Below are 21,417 nucleotides of genomic sequence, written 5' to 3' on the forward strand. Positions count from 1 at the left end.
ATGAGCTGATGAAGCATAATTGTTAAATCTGAGCCAGCTGCAAAATATAAGAATATTGCTTGCATAGGAAAAGATCCAACTGTTCATGTAGGTGGATCTTACCTTTGGCCAGGTTATAACAGTTCCATGATAGTTGGATGCAATGTTTAATACTCCCTGTTAATTGCCTTTAACGTTATGATCTGGGATGTAGTACTGTAGTTGTTGACAAGCTTGGTTCAGCCAAGTGTTTACTGCTTAGCCTTAGGCAAGTTGCTCCCATTCAGTTTTCACCAGCCCTCTATAATCATAAAGGCTATGCAGCAGTCCAGGTTCAGAGGTCTACACTGAATTTTGAGCATACTTAGGCATGCACATAGCGCTTGCTGTGAACACCTTTTCCTGGAATTGTATGTGAGTAAAATAGGGTATAAATCTAATAACTAAGAAGAAGGATATGTGAGGGCAAGAATATTGGTTATACACTAGCAGGAGATGGGATACATTTAAAAATGAGAGGAACCCCTTTCTCCAGTTTTATGAGAGTTCAACAGAGTTATTAAGAGAGGTGTAGCAGAAACATGGAAATGTTGGAAATCTCGTCTCTTCTAGGATACTCATATCTGGACCTTAACTCTTGCTACTTATAGTGGCTGGGCAATTCTCACTGGTTCCCAGGCAATACTTTATGGACATCTTCACAGTCCTGTTGTGTATGTGAAAGAGTTTTTTCACCACCTATCTTGTCTTGCTGGCAATAGCAATTGGGGGGGAAATTAAATTTTATAATGCAACCTGCTGGTCATGGGGGAAGAGGAAATGACTTTAAGGGATAGGAGGAAGAGGCATAGCAGATAAAACAGGCCTCAGCCCAGAGCAAGAATGTAGTATGCATAAATATCTCAGGCAGGCCCCTCCCTGGTTTTCAAGAAGATAAAAAGAGGGAGGGTGTGCTGTCCTGCCAGTGTATGGGGATTGGATAGTTAGGTAGCAATTGTGAGCTGTTCCCTTAAGGGTAAATGTAGTTAAGGTATCCTGGGAAATGTAGTCCATGTCATGTGATCACATCTGTAATCCTAATTGGTCACTAAATTGACCTTCGATGGGTTGGGGGAGTTTTCCTCACTCTTGGCTGAACTCATGGACTCATGGTAACTGTTCTACTTCTATCGTTACAAGATGGGAGAAAAAGAATAGGAGGTAAACCATCTTTTTACCTACAAGTTATGCAAAGGATTGGTCATTAAAGAAGAACTTTGTCACAAATGTGAGTTATGAGGATACCTGATGAACCAATAAAAGTACTTTGTTATGGATGTTTTGTGGAGTTAATCTATCTGCATCTGTACAGGATACAGAATAGTAAAAATATGGTTATTTGAAGTCCTGAAGCCCATCAGTATAAAGACAGTTAATTTGGATTTGTGATAAAGCAAAGTAATGTTGAAGCCAGGAGAGAATGTGGAATGCTAAGCTCTGTGCCTCAGTTTGAATTGCAGGGAGGGGCAAGAATACCCCCCTTCCCCTTTTACGCAAGAGACTTTTCAAATATCCTATGCTTTGGCTTTCAAAAGCAATCAAATTTGCCTCCTTCGATCCTTTTTTTTCCTCTTCCTTTACTGAGGCAGGATTCCTTTGTCTTCGTATCAAGCCAGGAAGGGGCGAAAGAAGTGCTGTGTCTCAAATTACAACTCCTAACTCAGAAAGACCAATTTGTAAAAGAAAGGGAGGGGCCAAGTATATCTCATCCATCCCTGTATTCATCCTTTCCAAATGCAATGAGAAAGTTTCAGAAATCTTGCTGGCATTTCTAGAGAGGAAAACTAATTTTGCCCTGCTCATTTCAGCTGAAAGGCTTTGCATTTTTCCAGCTCAGAGGCAATAAGAGAAGCCTCTCCAGCTATTTTTACAACTACTCTAGCCGTTTTATTGGGGGTCATAATTCATTATTGACAGACCATCTTCAAAGCAAAGAAGGCTAATCCTAGCAACGTTTTAAAAAGGAACAATTTCTTTTTCTGTTCAAAACCTTAAAATTTCTTCATGTTCCCCTATATTTATTAAACAATTAAAAAAATACATATAACACTGCAAGCAAACCTTTGGAGTGTTGTATTCGATTGATTGGTTTTTCTTCCAGCAAGGAAACATAAATTCCTCTGGAGTTCACCCCGCCCACATAGACTCAAGCAAAGCATCCCACAGCACCATTTCGTTGTCAAGAAGAAATTTCTCAGAGTTTACCAATACGTGCTTGCAATGATAATCCCTTTTTGCAATTATTGTGGACAATTTAATCAATTTAATTCAAATGTTCCAAGATTAACTGCAACCTAACAGACCTAAGCAAAGCAGCCCACAGCTACATCTGGGGCTCAAGGAGAAATTTCCCAGAGTTTGATTATTTTTTTTACACAGTTTCTCAAATTTGACCAGAGTGTTTATCCAATGATAATTCCTTTTTGCAATTATTGTGGACAATTTATCAATTTAATTCAAGGTTCCAGGATTAACTGCAACCTAACATGGGCGTAGCAACAGTGTCTTCCATGCATATTTCTGCGTTTAGCCATCCAGTCTTCTGACTTCGCTACGCAACCTCTACTGCCACCTTGTGGAGCAAGCGACACTAACAGGCATATTTTTGCGTTTAGCTTCCAAGTCTTCAGACTTCGCTACGCATATTTCTGCATTTAGCCCTCGAAGTCTCAGACTTTGCTATGCAACCTCTAGTTCCCCCTTGTGTAGCAAGCACACATCGCACCCTAGAAACTGCTATACTGTGTGCTGTGCTAGCATCGCCCAGACTCTGCAACTCCACCTACGTGCTGAAGTATTAAATCCAGCAGCAATTCTACTTTCTGCTACCTGCTTTCAGCACACCCTACAAAAAAAGGGAATTACATGGAAAATCACTAAATTTTCCAAAAGTCACCTTTTACCAATTTGAAACATGGTAACTGCTTCAGCCATGACGGATGTCCCTGAAGTACCAGAGGACTTGAACCCTCCACCCACCCTTGCTGTAAATATGGAGCCTGTTCCCGAAACCCAGTTTCAGATGTCCAAATCTCTACGGAAGCGGCGATACCTCCGAAAGCCTACACCCTCAGAAAGAGTAAGAAGCTTACGAAACCCATGGAAGAACACTTGAGGAACGATTGGGAGAAGCAATATCGCCACTACACAGACTCCTGGGTGGAGCTTGAGAAGATCTGTGATGCCTCAAAACACAAGCTGCCCCCCGAGAAACTCCACACATTGCTAATTGATCTAGATGCCCTTCTCGCACGGTGGAGATGCAGCGAAGAGAACATCAAGTCCATCCAGTCAAGACTGGGTGACCCCAAACTCCTACAACATGTCCAATGCTTCAAGGAGTTTCACAAGGGATGCAAAGACTGTGTCGAGGCAAGCAAGACAGCCCTCCAGGCAGCGCTCCACAATGCACTTCGGCAGGAAGTAGCATCAAGGGAGCAGGCCACATCTGATATAGCTCCTCAATCACATGTGCCTTCTTCCCACCACTCTAAGAAACCCTCCTCCCTCCATCCCAAATCGGCTAGATCACAGGCAGGTTCCAGTGTCTCGCGCCAATTCTTTGCTACCAGCTCTCACCATCCTTCCAGAGCATCCTCCCATCGTAGTGGTGCATCTAAGGCCTATGAGGCAGCCAGCTATGCCAAACGAGCTGTAGAAGCCAAGTTGAAGCTGCAGTAGCAGAGGCAGATTTGCGTATTACGACAGAGGTGATACGGCAGAAAGCTGAAATGGCCAAAGCTCAGGCCCAAGTGGAGTTACTTAGGCCCAAGTGGACTTACTTACAAAGAGAGACAGCAATGAAAACAGCACCAGCCGCAGCATGACAGAAGGCGGCCAATGCTGCTTCCCTCAACTTTGACCTCAAAGAGTTGGGAGAAGAGAGCCCAGATACACGGTCAAGGCCTACATGGATGAGCAGCACTCGCTTCGAAATGAGCAGGCAGAACTGCCTCTGATACCTAGAAGTCTCCCACCACCAAGGGAATACAGGGAGGAATCTCAACCAGAGACTCTACACATCAGTTATGCAACTGACGTTGTACGACCTAAAGTACGAGATTCACTTCCCACCAACAGCGAACCTTTCCCAACTGATGTTGTATGTACCAAGGTCCAAGATTGTCTTCAGGATACAGAATAGAGGGGAAAGATGTATTCAGAGTTGCAAGATTCTATTACTGTAACCTTGCAATAAAGGCAGGGGTGGGCTCTTGGGGGCTTGCAGGGGCTCTGGTGAGTCCCTAGCTAAGACTCTGTGGGGCTCAGAGAGCTCCCAATAACCTCAGAAAGACAAGCAGCAAGGGAAAGCTCTTAATAGGCTTAATTGAACTTCTGGGCATTCAGCCAAGAGCATTTCACACTTCATAAAACTGTTGCAAGCTAGATAAACAATCCACTCAGCGAGAGCCATTGAAAAAATCAGATAACATAGCCAAAAGCCTCCAAGGGGATTAATTCCCAAATAATAAGAATCACGTAACTCAGAAATAATAAGAATCACGTAACCCAGAAACTCCAAGATTCCTCTCACAGTCACTGTTATTAAGCCTGGTTTCACTTAGTCTTTTATTTAAGTATTAAATGCACAAAACATTAAACAACTTTTTGGTAGATATCCTTTTTAGGTAATTAGGACAAAGAAGTGACGTTGAGTTGGCCATACCCGCCCAGTCACATGACCACCTAGCCATGCCCACACAATCACATGACCATCCAGCTATGCCCACCCAGCCAGTCATTAGGGCAGAGATCCCCTTGCTAAAAAAATTGAAGCCCACCCCTGAATAAAGGAGTATATTGACCTGCATGACCTGAGTTTCTTAGGCTAATCCACCTTGAAAGGCTGAGACTGGCCTAGGAGCATGGACTCAAGGAATTTCAGCCTTTCTTTCCTCCTTTTGACAAATAGTCCAATTTCACAAGAGATGAACAATAAAAGTTTACTGACAAGACATCAGCTAAGATGATAGGTAGCCCTTGTTTAAAAAATATTCATTCAAACATTCAAAGTTATGATGGGACTGAATGAGGAGGACCACCTCACATGTCACAATATATTGCAGTCACATGATTGCTACTTGTGACCTTTGCTGTTGATTTCCGACAAGCAAAGTCAATGGGGAAGCCAGCAGGAAGTCTCACATGCTGAGTACATGGCTATGGGACATTGTAACCTTTGCAAGATTCATCAAACAACTGGGACTGTGAGAATTGCTGTCATAAGTTCAGCGTGGTCATGTAATGTCACACTTTAAATGCAGTCACTTAGCAACAGAGTTTCCAATTCCAATTACTGTTGGTAATTGAAGACTACTGCTGTACAAACCTCTATTTACTATAAAAAGACTACAGGTAGTCCTCAACTTCCAACCACAGTTGAGCTCAAAATTGATGTTGCTAAGTGAGAAATTGGTTAAATGAGTATTGTCCCATTTTACGACTTCTCTTGCCATGTTTGTAAATAGAATCACTGCAGTTGTTAAGTTAGTAATGCGGTTGTTAAGTAAATCCAGCTTCCCCATTGGCTCTGCTTGTCAGAAGGTCTCAAAAGAGGAATCACATGACCCTGGGAATTCTGCAACCGCCATAAATGTGAGTTAATTGTCAAGCATCTGAATGTAAATCATGTGACCATGAGATGCTGCAATGGTCATAAGGGTGAAAATTGATTGTAAGTCGCTTTTTTATTGCCATTGTAACTTCGACCAGTCACTAATCTAATTAGACATTTTCGATTGATCAAAATCCTTCAATATTAATTAGTTTAAGAGATATTCTCTGAAGTCACAAATGACATTAAATCATTGTGTGGATTTCTCTCTAAACATATTTGAAAGGTAGGAAAGTGTTTATGTTTTGACGCAAAATCACATAGGAAACTAATGCTGAATTATCCAAATTTGAAAATAGAGAAGAGGATCTTCAGCTTGAATATCTGGGCCAAACAAAGGATAAATACCTTGTTAGTTGATTTTTAGTAGTTGTTTTAAATATTTTGAGGGACTGTATTCTGAATATGATTTACCCATAACATCTGTTTGGCAGTATATATTGTTGAAACATGTACTGACAAAACAGCACAATCCAGATGCTTTTAGCAGTTTTAGAAGTACCTGGAGTCTTGAGATCCTTAAAAGATGCAGCACTTAAAATGAACCCAACAATTCAGTTTTATATGAATTTAAAAAATAGAAGGATGACTAGCTTTAATTACATATCTGTATTGTGGAATGAAGAATTGGAATATCCAATTTTGGAAAAATCAAGGTGCAGCTTTTTTTAAAAAAATAATCATAATTTTTAATAAACATAATTATTTTTAAGAATTTAAGAAATTCAACATAACATTATTTGATGTCTACCAGACTTCTGAAAGTTTTAAAAATGTTGGACATTAGATTTTTTTGTACTGGCATTATAAATACTTTTAAAATCATTTTGAAAAGAAATGGAGTGTAAATGAAATATTTATTATATTCCTAAAACAAGGAATTTGGTGTTTTATGAAGAGGTTTGGCTATATTCTAAACCTAGGTTTTGGTAAAGTGTATAATTTAAATAAAGCTTATCTTCCTGATATGAGTCCGCATATTGATTCAGCATATGAGTTCTGTTGTCTATCTTTGAAATCTTTTTATTCCAAAAATAAGAAGGTGAAGCAATAGGTTTCTATATGGTCTAGATTTAATCATAAGAACTGAAATAATCTCGTTTCAACATAGAATGGATTTTACATGCATTTGGATCTTTTAAAATTAACTTTTTATTTTCTGTTCTGTTACATTTATTTTCATCATTATATATATTATACTAAGTACCCTTTTATGTTGATGTTGCACTTCTCTGTATTTCAGCATTTTTAAAAATTTAAAAATATTTAAATTTCATAACCTGAAGATGAACTCGATTCATCAGATGGTTTTCCTTTAATATTGATTTCAATTCTATTCTGATTTTTCTCCTCCCGTTCCAGTCTCCATGGGGGCCTGTCAGGGGAACTTCAGTGATCTGTCTGGAGTGATCTACTCTCCTCAGTTCCCAGATGACTATGAAGCCAACAGCAACTGCAGCTGGGTCCTTTATCCTGCAGGTTGTGATTCTATAGAGCTCAGCTTCCGGATCTTTGACGTTCGTGATCCAAACGACCACCTAGAGGTCCGGGATGGACATAGCAATCTTTTACTGGCCCAGTTTGATGGGCGCCGAAGGCCAGCTGTACCTCTGCTGTTCCCCACGGACTGTCTTTCTCTCTCCTTCCAATCAGACCAGTTTCTGCAAGCCCAAGGCTTTGCCATCTTGTATCGAGGTAGGCACGGAACTTTGGCTTCCTGGATGATGCTGTCACCTGACTAAAATGTTAGAGGAAAGTTCTAAAACTTACCTGATGATGTTCCATAGGAGCTCTTTCTCTCTCCCCCTCCCCTTCTGTCTCCCAAGTGGCCCTGCTTACAGAGGGGGACAGGGGCAACCATCTTAGTAAGGGAAATGAAGTCAACTTTTCAGGCAATGTAACCATAGACGCCTATGACCTGCGTGGTAAATTGTACTCACTTGTACTAGTGACATCTTATCCTTGCATTCTGGGCTCAATCCAATGCCTTTTGTGCTTGTTTCCCAAATTAGTAGAACCTAGATCCACATGTATTAGGAATACAGATGTTCTGCCTTGGAAAATATTTCAGGATTCCTTGAGAAACTCCAGAAATCTATTACCCAGATCTATTGCTATCTGGCCTATATGAAACATGTTTCTTCCTAAATCAATCAATCAATCAGGATAGAGCTGGAAGGGACCTTGGAGGTCTTCTAGTCCAACCCCCTTCTCAAGCAGGAGACTCTATACCATTCCAGACAAGTGACTGTCTAGTCCCTTCTCAAAAACCTCCAGTGATGAAGCATCTACAACTTCTGAAGGCAAGCCGTTCCACTGGTTAATTGTTCTCACTGTTAGGAAGTTTCTCCTTAATTCCAGGTTTTTTCTCTCCTTGATTAGTTTCCATCCATTGTTTATTGTCCTGCCCTCCGGTGCTTTGGAAAATAAGTTGACCCCTTCCTCTTTGTGGCAGCCTCTCAAATACTATTATCATGTCACCCCTAGTCTTTCTTTTCTCCAGACTAGCCATACCCAATTCCTGCACCCATTCTTCATCTGTTTTAGTCTCCAGGCCTCTAATCATCCTAGCTACTACTATTCTCTGCACTTTTTCCAAAGTCTCAACATCTTTTTTGTAATGTCCCCAATTTTTTAAATTACATTTTTTCTAATTACATTTTTACATGTAGTGTAAGTAATTTTTGTAATATCCCCAAAGGTTCATGTAGGCCAGTTTCTCTTGACATCCCTTTGAATCTTTCTGTAGCCCGTGATCAGTAATCTGGCTGTGTCACCAGAGATCTCTTTTAATAGAGATGGGCAGAGATGAATTTGCAAGGTTGCGGGGACACAATTGTCCCAGGCTTTCACAAGGTATGGTTTGGTCGTTGAAATGAGTGGTTTTCATCAGTAGTTGTCATCTCAGTAATAAGAAGAAAAGCTAAATCGATATATTGTGCATTGTGAAGGAAAGGTCAAATGGACATTTTGCTTTTGAGCGTCTCCAAATCTTAAAGATGCTTTGAACTGGCTCCTTTTGCAGTGAAGTTTTTGTTTGGTTGGCTGATTTAAATTCTTGTATTTTATTCAATCTTCTTCTAAAGCAGCAGTCCATAACTTCCACTAATTGAAAAATGGTCTCTGTATGGGGAAGACTCTAGGCCAGTTCCAAAAAGTTACTAATGAGCTGCATTTCTTGCATTTGTGCAACCTGCTCTTGCTACAGCTCTCATCATGGCAAAATTGGTAAGGCTGGTGTTACTGTTTTAACATATGAAGAAAGCCTGAGATTTTGATAAGAAGTTAAGTTGAAAATCCACTGTAAAGTCCTTTGTGATTCATGATTCTGATTTCCTTCCAGGATTGAAAGCTTCCTCTGTCAATTTACGGACCTTTCCAGGGGATGGATCCCGTCTGATCCCTACCTCTTCTGATTGGCTGAATTCAACATGGACCTACAGTGCCAATGACTCTGCCATTGGGGTAGGAGGTAAAGGACTAGATTGGATGGGATGTATTATACTATGAAGCTGTTATATGTTATATAAACAGATTCTTTGACACTGCCTTGGACCAAGGAACCCTTTGAGCCATTCTAGTTATACCCTTAAATTTACAATATTTGAAAGAGAGGAATTCGAAGCAGATAATTCATTTGCAAGATGAAATGTACTTAATTCTTTTTCCTATCTATTTCTTTCGTCTGAATCTAGGGTGAGCCAATTGTATGTACCACTGTTTGGCATACATCTTCAGACTCAGTTTTTTTTAGAATCACCAGATCACAGTGCTTAAAACTGCCCTTGTCTGATTTTGCTCTCAAAATATGCTTAAAAGATGAAGCATACCAAGGTTTAATCCACTTTTTTTTTGCATTTTAAAGCCTTTTTAAAGCCTTCCAGATGTGGAAAAATGTAAAGCTAAAAATGTTGCCTGCCCATCTTCTTCCTGTTATAATTTTATTTTTAGTTAAAATTACCCACCCACCCCCAAAAAATCCAAAAAACCAAAACACAAAACAACCAAGGCATTTTAAAAGCCCATTAAAAAGAATTTTTAAACCGCCCAACACATATACACATATTATTCCCCCTTCTGAATACTGACTAATACATTAATATATTCCATCCATCTTCTAAGTCATTGTTTCTCAATCTCACGACCTAGAAGATTTGTGGACCTTAATGTCCAGAATTCCCCAGTCAACAGCATTGGCTGGAGAATTCTGGGTGTTGAAGTCCATACATCTTCAAGTTGCTGAAATTCAGAAGTACTGTTCTAAGCAGAGCACTCTTTCAGCATTTTCTCCCACAGATGATGATGCTTGGATATTTTCAAGGCTTATAATTTGGAACGGATCAATAAGTATGGATGGAAAGCAGATCCCCAACCTTGTATCCTACCTAATGATTCTTTGCAGAATTTTTCTTTCTCATAAATAATTCCTGGCTGAAACAAAGAAACAAAATCCCACTGAGGTGCTCTAAAACTTATTCCAAAAGTATCTAAAACATATTTTTCAAATGGAAAATAAGAACAATTGAGGAATGGGTTCTTTTCACATTTTTACACAAACTATTCCTTCTTCCTCAGATTATGAATTGCAGCAAGGCTATCTACAGGTAGTCCTCGATTTATGACCACAATTGAGCCCCAAAATTGTGCTTGTTAAGTGAGACATTTGTTAAGTGAGACATTTGTTAAGTGAGTTTGCCCCATTTTACAACCTTTCTTGCCACAGTTGTTAAGTGAATCACTGTGGTTGTTTAGTTAGTAACATGGTTGTTAAGTGAATCTGACTTTCCCATTGCCAAAAGCTTGCAAAAAGTGATCATGTGAACTTGGGACACGGCAACAGTCATAAGTATGAAACAGCTGCTAAGAATCTGAATTTTGATCACATCTTCATGGGGATGCTACAAAGTTTTAAGTGTGAAAAACAGTCATAAGTCACTTTTTTCAATGCCTTTATAACTTTGAACTGTCATAAATGAACTGTTGTAAGTCGAGGACTACCTGTATTCTTTCATTGCCACACATTTGGAGTGTGTATTTTTCTAAACAAGTTCATACCAGGTAGTCCTCAACTTACGATCTGTTGCTTAGCAACAGTTTGAAGTTATAATAGACCTCCTGGAGGGGGCTACTTCTGACCAGATTCAGAGTTCTGATTATTGTGCTCCCCATAGTCATGTGACCCAACTTTGGGTGCTCACAAACCAGGTCCCATTTATGGTTTTTGCAACGTCCCGTGGTTGTACAACTGCAACTTTGCCAAAACCCAACATTTGCCTTTGGGTTTTGGCCAATTACACCCACAGTAAATCATTGCTTCACTAAATGACTGTGGTGTTTCATTTAATGACTAGAGCAAAAAAAGATCAATTTTGTGACAGATCCCTTTTTATGATCGTCATGACTTCTGACCATCATGGGCAGCTCCATTATGGTCATAAGTCAAGAACTGCCTGTAAAGAAATATTAGAAAGACAATAGGTAATTATTTAAATATATCTAGTGCTCTGTAAAATTAGACACAGGATAAACAAACAAACAAACAAAAAACACTGGAAAAGGATACAGTCATTGTAAACAGGTAATAGTGGTTATGGAGAAGAAACAGATTGATGTGCAGCTCAGCTTTTCCTAATATGGTCTCGCTCCAGATGTGCCAGCATAGCAACTCTCCTAATTCTGAGACTGTCTGGGCAAACTGGGGCATCACAGTCTTGCAATGGACCACTGCAGCAGCATTTATCACCTGTGGCAACTTGAAAATATATGGACTTCAACTCCTAGAACTCCCCAGCCCCAGTTCTGTGAGTTGAAGTCCACACATCTTCAAATTGCCACGATTGAGAACCATTGAACTAGAGATGACCTCTTCCTCTCATTTTGATATTTGTTTCATTTTATTTTATTTCTATTCTGCCTTTATATATAACTCAGGGTGGCAATCATATTCAACACACCTTCCTCCTGCTTTTTCTCACAAGAACAACCCTGTGAGGTGGGTTGGGCTGAGAGAGAGGGTGTGATTGGCCCAAAGTCATCCAGCTGACTTTCATGGCTAAAGTGGTACTTGAAGTCACGATTTCTTGCTTTCTATCCTTGTGTCTTAACCAGTGGTGGGATTCAACCAGTGTAACCACCGGTTCAGTGAGCGTGCTCTTTGCCTGCACAGCGTTTTAAAAACAGCCATTTCCAGCTAAAACTTACCTCTGCTGCAGACTGGAGAGTGAAACAGCTGAGGCGTGGTAATCTGCTGTGCCGCGTGAATCAGCTGGGCTTCAAAAGAAGGAAATAAAGGATAGACTAGGGCAAGGGCAGGTGGGCGGGGCCAACGGATCGCCAGAACTACCAGTTCACACAAACTGGTCCGTACTGCAGAATTCCACCCCTGGTCTTAACCATTGAACCAAACTGGTTCTCTTTGCATTTATTTACACATATATACTTTATATATGTATTATGTACTTTAGATCAGTCTCTTTTTGATCAAAATTGGGTGAACGAACGAACCCAGGATTTAGCAAATAACCTCTTATTTGGGAGAAGACTTTGAATCTATTGCATGGGAAAATAACAAAAGCAAGATAAATCAGAACTCTATGCAGGAAAACAGGGCACGGTGATGCACATAGAATGCAAAGTTAGCAAGTTTGTAGATATATGCTTATTTGGCATTATCTTTTCTGCTGCCTTTATGGGAAAGGGAAAGAGTGGTTTGGAAAACTCCCTTTTTGGCTTCTGTTCAGCCTCTGCCTTACCTGACTTCAGTTCTACTAAGTGTTGCTCTGCCAGTTCAAATCTATCTGTTAAACCAGAGGGACTAACAAGAGCACACCAAGCCAGAGCCAAAATTTCTCAGCTTGGCATATACTTCCATGACGCAGTCAAAGAAGAATGGAATGCACGCTGTCAATAGAAGGGGCCTTCCTTTGGCTATGTTCCTTTTTTGGCTTGTGTTCATGCAAACCTGCATGTGTGTATATATACATACATAGAAGTATACTGGGCCACACATATTTTCATGGCAAGTATCTCTATTTTTGAGGTTTGTGCCACATTCTTAGGAAGATTAGCATCAGTAAATCACTCCTCTTGTCCATCAGGCTATCTGGGATTTAATATAATTAGTCATCTTCTAGCTTTCTGTCTCCTCCAGAATAATGAGGTTGCTGCTGTGCATTACCCACCCCATCTGGAAGACATTGGCACCATTCAGTATATATTAAATTTGGCACCACCTAGTGGCAGAGGCTTTGCAGTTATAGAGAAGTCGACGGGGGCTTTAAAACTGCCCCAGTTAGGCCAAAGGTAACCTGGCTTGGAGTTCTGTGATCACTTCTTAATTTATTTTAGTGGCAGGAAATTAAGGCACTTTAATTCCAATACATTTGGAAGGCACCAGGTTGAGGAGGCTGTTGTGTTTAGCATGATATTGAATTAATGGTTCAGTGTTTGTTGAAGCCTCCCCATTGATTTCTTCTGTTCTTTTGTGTCACAGCTTGGGTGATGTACACGGCCACAGGGACCTTCATCTTAGCCATCATCATTGTCTCATACCATTTGCGCAAGAGGTAGGTTCAACTTGACTGGGAGATGTTGTGTAATTTGTTGTTCCAATTTCTTGGAGGAATGGAAGTCCAGGCATCCCTGCTGGGAACAAGGAGTGGTGGCTTCCCTTCCTGTTTTGCAGGATGAAAGAGAATAAATTTTGGGAAAAGTAAGTTAAGGCCCAGAGATTGAAAAGAAGGTGTGTGGAGGCCGCATGGGTACAGGCAAATTCCCTGAGCCCCATGAAAGAAAAGTTGTCACCAAGCACAAGTACAGGCGGCCCTCAACCACTTATGACTCTGTGTGATGTATTCATGCAAGTTTCTGTGGATACTTGAAACTTTTGCTACCGTTAAGTTAAGCCCAAGTTTAGCATTTTCAGAACAAGCATTTTAGTTACACAATCATTTTGCCTCATTCATGGAACTTTAGGTATGTAGAAATTGTTTCTTCTATTTGTAATCTTCAAATATTTATATAGCCCATAACTTCCGAAGGCAAGTTGTTCCAGTGATGAATTGTTCTTATCGTCACCACAAGCCAAAGAGGCCTCTTTGGTTCATGGTGAATGACAGAAGATGCACCTACCCAAAGATGACCCAACAGATGCCATCTCTTCCCCCCAGGCCTAAGTTATAGCCAAACTCACTTAGTTCAAGGAACTAAGCATTAATGAAGAAGGCTGAGCATTAAAGGTTGAGATGTAGGATGATAAATAATCAGAGGACAGGAGGCACACCAACATCTCCCCAAACTCTTCCGCAACCGGTCAATCTCAGGGGTGGGATTCAAATTTTTTAACAACTGGTTCTGTAAGCGTGGCTTAGTTGGGGGGCGTGGCCAACTCAATATCACTCACATCGAGGCACGCATCTCCTCGCCTGGCCTCTCATGATCGTGGGGGTGCTGCAACAGTTGTAAGTGTGAAAAATGGTCATAAGTCACTTTTTTCAGTGCCATTCTAACTTTGAATGGTCCCGCCACACAAGCAAAGTACCAGCAAAGGAGGGGGGAAAAACTCCAGAGAAGTTCCAGAGACAGGTAGTCTAGTCCTGCCAAGAATGTCATAAGGGTTAATGGAGAGGCAGTTTCTGTAAGCAACACCTGAATGTTTCCTTCCTGCCTTTCTTACAGGATTAGGCCAGTAATTTCTTCTAACAACTGGTTCTCCAAACTGCTTAGAATGTTAACAACTGGTTCTAGCGAATAGGTGCGAACTGGTAGAATCCCACCCCTGCCTTAATCTCCAAAGCAATTGCAGTACATTTTATACATTTTGAAGCTGGCTGGTTTGTAGGGAAAAAGACAGCTAAAGGCAATTTAGAAACGTACAGGTAGTCCGTGTTTAGTTACTGCAATTGGAACCCACAATTCAGTTGTTAAACTAAGTGGTCTCTAACTAAAATCACCACTATGTTTATAATCATATTCCAGTTCTCCTTTGCTTTATAGACCTGCAAAGGTCAAAAATGCAAAGGCTGGTGCCAAAGTTATTTTTTTCATCACCATCACAACCGTGAATGATTGCTAAACAAGATAGTTGTTAAATGAATCTACCTGTATCACCAACTGCCTGGGAAGGTGATGAAAACTGATATTCATGATTGTGCTCTGTGAGCGGCATTGGGCATGATTGTGTGGCTACTTGCTGACGTCTTGCTATCAGAGTTAGGTGACCATGTCACCTGTTTCTCCCTCTTTTCCAGGACTTGCCTTTTTGTGCAGAAGAAGACGGGGAATTCTTTAGTCCCATTTGCCTCCAAAGGGCCACGGAACCGCTGCCAGTGTCTTGGGGGTGAGGCGTGGGCTGTAGCCTACCGACATACCCGTGTGGTGATCTGCACGACGCGTGGGGCCCCCCATCACCGTCCCCTGCACAATGGGAGTGGAGTTGCCGGAGGAGATGACGAGACATCCTCCGATTGCTCATGCCTGTGCCACAGCTATGAGAACCTTTCTTCCACCAACCAGTCCTCTCTCAAATCTCTCATCTCTACCATCTGAGGAGCTCAAATCCTGCAGTTTGTGACTTTTACTGCCAGACAGTTTAAGCAGACCTTCTTTGGTTCATTATGGACAAAAAGACTGGGGCTTTACAGTGTTTAGCCACTCAAGATGGGCGGCTGTGGCTCTATGACATAGTGGAAGTTGAAGCTTTTAGGATGAGAACCACATTCCCAAAAGCCAAAGGTCATTGGGTAACAGGACTCCATAACAATATCCCCCACATCACAGCTTTCTTTGAGGCAGGAAAAGCCTGAGGGAGTGGAGACACTCTCATCATGTCTCCTTAGGGAAGACATGTCGGCCTAATTTAATCTTTATGGCACTGGGATCTTGTAAAAAGATCCTTTTGGACAAAGAGGACTGGTAGAAATCCCCATCATACCAGAAGTATTCCCCAATGGCATTCTGGTGTAATGACAACACACCTGTTCCTTAAAACCGATAGAAGGGGGAAAACGTTGGAAGGAATGGAGGCCTGGGTATAGTACGCTTGATGAATTTTTGGACACTGACTAGGGAAAACTGGTTCTCATGTTGTGGTTGTATCATCGGTGAGACATTTAGCTTCAAACACTCCGAAGACCACAAGACCCACAGAAACATCATTTACTGAAATTTTGTAGACACACCAAAGAATGAGAAAAAGGAAAACTTGGCTGTCCTTTGTTCCACAGGTACAGGACAGATTTTGGAACTTGAAGCCTTCATTAAATTATTTTCATATTGGCAACGACGCTTCTGTGTTATAAGCCATCAGCTCTGTTGGGTTGTGGTTCAGAAATTGATAGATTTTCTGCTTTCTTGGACTGAGTAGGAGATACACTGGATTGTCCATTTTTCATTGAACGTGGCTCATTTCTGTGAGTATTTTGCCTTTAGCAATGGGGAACCAAGCGATCTTAAATAAGAGGACAGGTTCTGGAAAAAGGTGAGGGACATTGGTGCTTTCTCCTGACTTTTGCTAATCTGGTTTCAGATTCCTGGTTTCCTACTGGACCTGCAGTGTGTTTGGGAGGTAAGGTATGGTGGGGCTGTCCCTAAGGCTCTGTAAGCCCTGCAGCTGTAGCCAAGGCTTGGATGGCTATGCATCTATACTGTTCTTTACAAATTAAAAAAAGGTACAGAATATAAGGTGGCAACCAAAATCCTTAGGAGCCTTGAGAAATTCCCAAATATTTTTTTTTACAATATTGGGATGAATTTCATGAGGAGGAGAAGGTGAGCAGGACAGGCAATGACTGTATACAATTATACAGAATGAATAATCAGCAATAGTAGAAGATGAGTACATGCAGTGAAGCTGAACTGATAGAGGAAATACCAGCGTTCTTCATGTCACATAGCAAATCCTAACTAATGGGACAAAATGTGCTGCATACAAATAGTGTGTTATTTTATTGAATCATAGACTAGATTTGTGGTGATGAAGATGTTAGTAAATCCCTATGCCAAATTCTTTCAGTGTTCCTTCCCTAGTCATAATGGTTGCCAACACAGAATTGTTTAAAAGAAGGGGGCAAAGTAATCTCCTATTGTTTTCATTTCCTGTTTGGAGTACCCAGTAGCATCTGGTTAGCCACAATGTGAAACAGGATCCAGAACAACTATGACATTGATTTAATGCAGGGCGTTTCAAACTTGGCAATTTTAAGATGAATGGACTTCAACTCCCATGCTGGCTAGGGGATCCTGGGAGTTGAAGCCCACATATCTTAAAATTACCAAGTTTGAAAAATCTGTAATTATCAGATTTTTTAAAATAATGTACTATAATGTAATCCATTAGCTCTTGTAATTCTTCAGCTGAGAACGGAGTTTGTGTGTGGTGGTGGGGATTCCTGCTCCGGCTATTAACTTCAAAACAATATCCCATAGATTAGGAGTGTCAAACTTGATTTCATTGAGGGCCGCATCAGGGTTGTGTTTGACCTGGGGGAGTCGGGGGATGGCATCCCTCATGTGAGGGGTCACTCATGTGTTGGTCCAAGCACTCTGCCAGCAAAAATGGAGCTCAGGAGGGCTGCCCTCCCGAGCTCTTGTTTTCACTGGCAGAGGCACCGTGGGCTGGTCCTTTGTTGTTTCCAGAGCGGCCCTGCGGGCTAGATCTAAGCACCCCACGGGTTGCACCTGGTCCTTGGGTCTTGAGTTTGACACCCCTGCCCTAGATTTCCCCAATCTGGTGCCCTCCAACTGAGGGCCTCGTTATGCTTTTCCCAAGGTTTAGTATAAATCAGACCAACACAACAATTACAGAAATATATTATTATAAAATTAGTCGATAATTTAATAGCCAAACCTGTAAACAAAGTTTAAGGGAAACTAGGAATTACAGTCCTAGTACTTCTAGAGTATCCCAGCTTGTAAAGGATTTGTTTGAATGGGCATCCTTTGTGTGAACAGTGGGAGCAGTGTTAATTAGGGAACACTTGTGTGTGTGTGTGTGTTTTGTGTGTGTGTGTGTGTGTGTAATTCATGAACAGAATGTACAGAATGTTTCAGTTCCAATCATTTTAATTTCAGGATCTTCGACCTTGTTTACACACGTGCCTTTTGTCAATATTAGGTACCAGAGACCAGTCTTTGGAACTCTTCAATGACTTGTAAGAAGATGAGTCCAGACATTTTTAAGACTGAAAGAGAACAAGATTAAATCTAAACCTAAGACCATGACTCCGGGAGCTGTGGGTTCAGCCCTCAAGTATGTGAAAGAATAAAGAGTACCTCTGAACATCAGTAAAGTGCTTTCCCTCAACAATTAGCAACTACCTTAAGTGCCTAGGGCAGCAATGTAAAATGAGGGCTGATAGATTTGTCTCTTGATGGGCCGCACCCATTGTTGGTTAGCTCTCAGTTTTAGAATCATTTTGTAACAACTGGAAATGATTACAAGCCACAATTTCCAATTTCCTGGAAGGATGCTGAAATGGTATTCCAAGAAGTGTGGATAGCAGCCCATTGGACAGTTTTAAATACCAAACCGTGCATGGAATGGGGCCCTTTTCCACAAAATGGGACCTGGGTTAATGCCTCATTCCTTTTCCACTTTTTTTTAGGTTTGCTGAATCTCCAGGGCCTTATTTTAGAATCATTTACTACAGAGTATACATTCAAATATATTTGGTATTTGTTCAGTCCTTTCAATGAATTGAATCCATATCAGAAACTTTATCAGGCCGACTCCTCTTGTCATCCTATTGTATAGAATTGAAACTTGTTTAATTATTTAACTTATTATGAAATAATTGTGCTGCATGTATATTAAGAAAAACATAATAAAGCAGGTAGCCATTAAACTTAATTGTGTGATCTGATTATGGGCCTGGTGTGAAAATACAGATTGGTTTATTTAAGGAAACATCTTTGTATTCAGAAGTCAGTTTTGTATACAACAGTACATCTTTTTAAAAATGTTCCTACTTTAATTTAAAAAAAATGTCTTCTTTCCTGGAAGACAACAGAATCTACCATACGCAGGGAAAGCAATCGTCTTGCTGATATCAGCATTCTGGTGATGGTGTAACACAATCAGCTGACGAACCCAGCTGCTCTGCAAGCTTCATAAAAGCATGTTTCTGCTTGCATCAGGGGGAAGAGACATTTGGTTTTCCTTGACCTTCAGCCAGAGAAGCTGACGCCCCCCTCTGCATCCCTGCCTCCTACCTGGCAAGTTTCTGAAAACATTTTGCAAATCCAATTTGTGTGATCAGTAGAGAGAAAGAGGAGTTGACTTACCCTCCACCGAGAACAGCTTGCAAAACTGCCAAAATCCGGTATGGCAAGTTTCATATCCTGCCAATTCTCCAATTCCATATTATACACGTACATCTTACATCAATGTACGAGAATTGTACCAGAATTGCAGATGTACCAGAATTGCATATATTGATAGATAACCTTTATTGTCATTTTTTTATTGTGGGCACACTGGCACATACTAAAAATGAAATTTTGTTGCCTGCTCTCAAAAGTGTACACATACATACATAACACCCATATACACATTATATATATATATATACCGTATTAATATATAAGTATGAATGTATGTATAGGATACACACACACACACACACACACATATATATTGCTAAAAATATCTATTGCAGGGATGTTCTTCTGTTATCTTAGACTTTCTCAGTAAATCAACACCTTGAAACAGGTTGTATCTGAAGTACACCTTTCCTCTATTCACTTTGCATTTAGAAAGACCCCAAAGCCTATTTTATTTCAGTGAGCCTTAGGACTATATTGATTGTAGCCAATCACAGATGATTTTCATGGCTATTTTTAAATGTTATAAGTAAATCTTGCTTAATGATTATTCATTTAGTGACTGTTTGAAGTATGACAGCACTGAAAAAAACAGACCTATGACTGATCCTCGCACTTATGACCATCACAACTTCCTGCAGTCACACGATCACCATTTGTGATCTTCCCAGACAGCTTCCCACAAGCAAAGTCAATGCGGAAGTCAATAGGGAAGGTTGCAAGTTGCACTCATATGATGTCTCACTTAATGACCACAGTGATTTGCATATTGCCCAGGATAAAAAAAGGCTGTAAAATTGGGTGTAGTCATGTGATGACTCATTTAATGGCTATTTAATGATGGATTTTCTTGTTCCCTTTGCATTTTGTATCAACTACACATTGTACACTTTGGTGTGTACTATCTAGAACAGGGGTCTCAAACTCACGGCCCGCAGGCCAATTGCGGCCCACACCTGTGGCCCCCACCGTGATATGAAAGTATAATATTAGTGCAGCCCGCAGGGGGAATGGACCTCTGAAGGAAGTCCCGCCCGCCGTTCCTCGTCGTGGCTTCTTCTCCACCCTGAACTTTAATAAGTCCAAGTACAGGTCCAGACTTACTGATGATCATCTTCAAGCCATACTGAGGGTCTCAAGTGCCTCCTCTCTCAAGCCAAATGTGGCTCAGATATGTGAGAGGAAGCGTTGTCAAGTCTCTGGCAGCAAGGAGTAAGCTGGAGAAGCCATGTTCTGAGGAACTGTTCATGATCTTCATTCAATATTCCATTCATGTGTTCAGGACAGTTCATGTATTGGAGAAATCATTAACTGTTGATGACATTTGAAGATATTTTTTTAACGTTTTTTGTGGAATCCCTTATGCGGCCCAGCCTCACCCAGACTCTGCCTCCAGCGGCCCCCAGGTAAATTGAGTTTGAGACCCCTGATCTAGAACATAAACATCCATGGGGGATGGGGAGTGAAATAGGGAACAAATTATATATATTGCAACATTGTGATGCAAGCCCCATTACTTGTATATTTGGGTTAGATACTAAGATACAACTGAGCAGATTCTGTACATTGGCCTAGATATGGCTGGAGTATATTGGGCAAGATTCAAAATTGACACAATAAAGAATAAAATAATACAACTTTTTCACATGGCTAGAACTAATATAGTTGATTTCTTATGAAAATGTCGGCATTTTATGGGTGAATGGTCAAAACAACCCAGTCCTTGATTCATAAACTATTACCAATCAAAAATAAGTGAAGGAGTGCACTTCCAAACTGTATCAATTTTATATCTTTCTTTTATATAAGGAGAATCTTCTACTACTACAGTGTATTACTTGAATTTTCTCCTTTCACAATGGCAGAATGATTTACAGACTAGGTCAGGGGTATCAAATTCAAGGCCGTGGGGCCTGGATCTGGCCGTGGGGTGCTTAGATCTGGAAACAGTGGAAACACCTTGGAAACAGTGAAGGACCGGCCTGCAGTGTCTCTGTCAGCAAAAATGAATGCCCTCCCCCACATCCATTTTCACTGGCAGAAGGTTGCAGGAGGCCATCACAGCTGGGAGCCCGTTTTTGCTGGCAGACCGCTTGGGCCACCACAAGCGCCCCCCGACCCGAGTGACATCATACTGGTCATGCCCATCCCGGCCCCCCATTGGTCAAACCCAACCCTGATGCAACCCTCAATGAAACCGAATTTGACACCCCTAGATTAGGTATTTCTTCTTCAAAGTCTATTTCTGCCAAACACCCACTCTGATCTCAGATAAATCACTATCAACAGCCAGCAATTTGAGAGAAATGATGAATTAGACTACCATACAGGGCTGTTGGGAGTATTATTGAACCCTGACCTTTTCTGAACTTGATAGTCTATGCAAGATCAGATCTGGTTAGTATTTGGAATTTCAGGCCTATGTGTTCATCACAAAGCAAATGAGAAGAAAGCCTTATCAAACC

General features: G+C 40.9%; 1 protein-coding gene across 10 annotated transcripts in view; it reads left to right on the plus strand.

Moving 5' to 3' along the window:
• The window catches only part of KREMEN2 (kringle containing transmembrane protein 2), a 46,087-nt gene extending 27,551 nt beyond the window's left edge, over positions 1-18,536 (plus strand). The window contains exons 5-10 of one of the 10 annotated variants that reach the window (XR_015745996.1): positions 6,995-7,327; positions 8,976-9,104; positions 13,125-13,197; positions 14,881-16,041; positions 16,158-16,196; positions 17,702-18,536. Coding sequence is in view for 1 of the 10 variants with exons in the window: in XM_026677564.2 (XP_026533349.1) it covers positions 6,995-7,327; positions 8,976-9,104; positions 13,125-13,197; positions 14,881-15,178 (833 nt within the window). In the remaining 9 variants the exon portion in view is untranslated. Of the gene's footprint in view, positions 1-6,994; positions 7,328-8,975; positions 9,105-13,124; positions 13,198-14,880 lie in introns of all 10 variants that reach the window. The other 9 variants (XR_015745997.1, XR_015745998.1, XR_003371775.2 and 6 more) reach the window with 9 other exon arrangements.
• The last annotated feature ends 2,881 nt before the right edge of the window (positions 18,537-21,417 follow it).

The sequence above is a fragment of the Notechis scutatus genome, chromosome Z (genome assembly GCF_049901735.1).
Source record: "Notechis scutatus isolate UNSWTSFEM ecotype Mainland chromosome Z, rNotScu1.2, whole genome shotgun sequence".
In the NCBI taxonomy this organism is placed as follows: Eukaryota; Metazoa; Chordata; class Lepidosauria; order Squamata; family Elapidae; genus Notechis; species Notechis scutatus.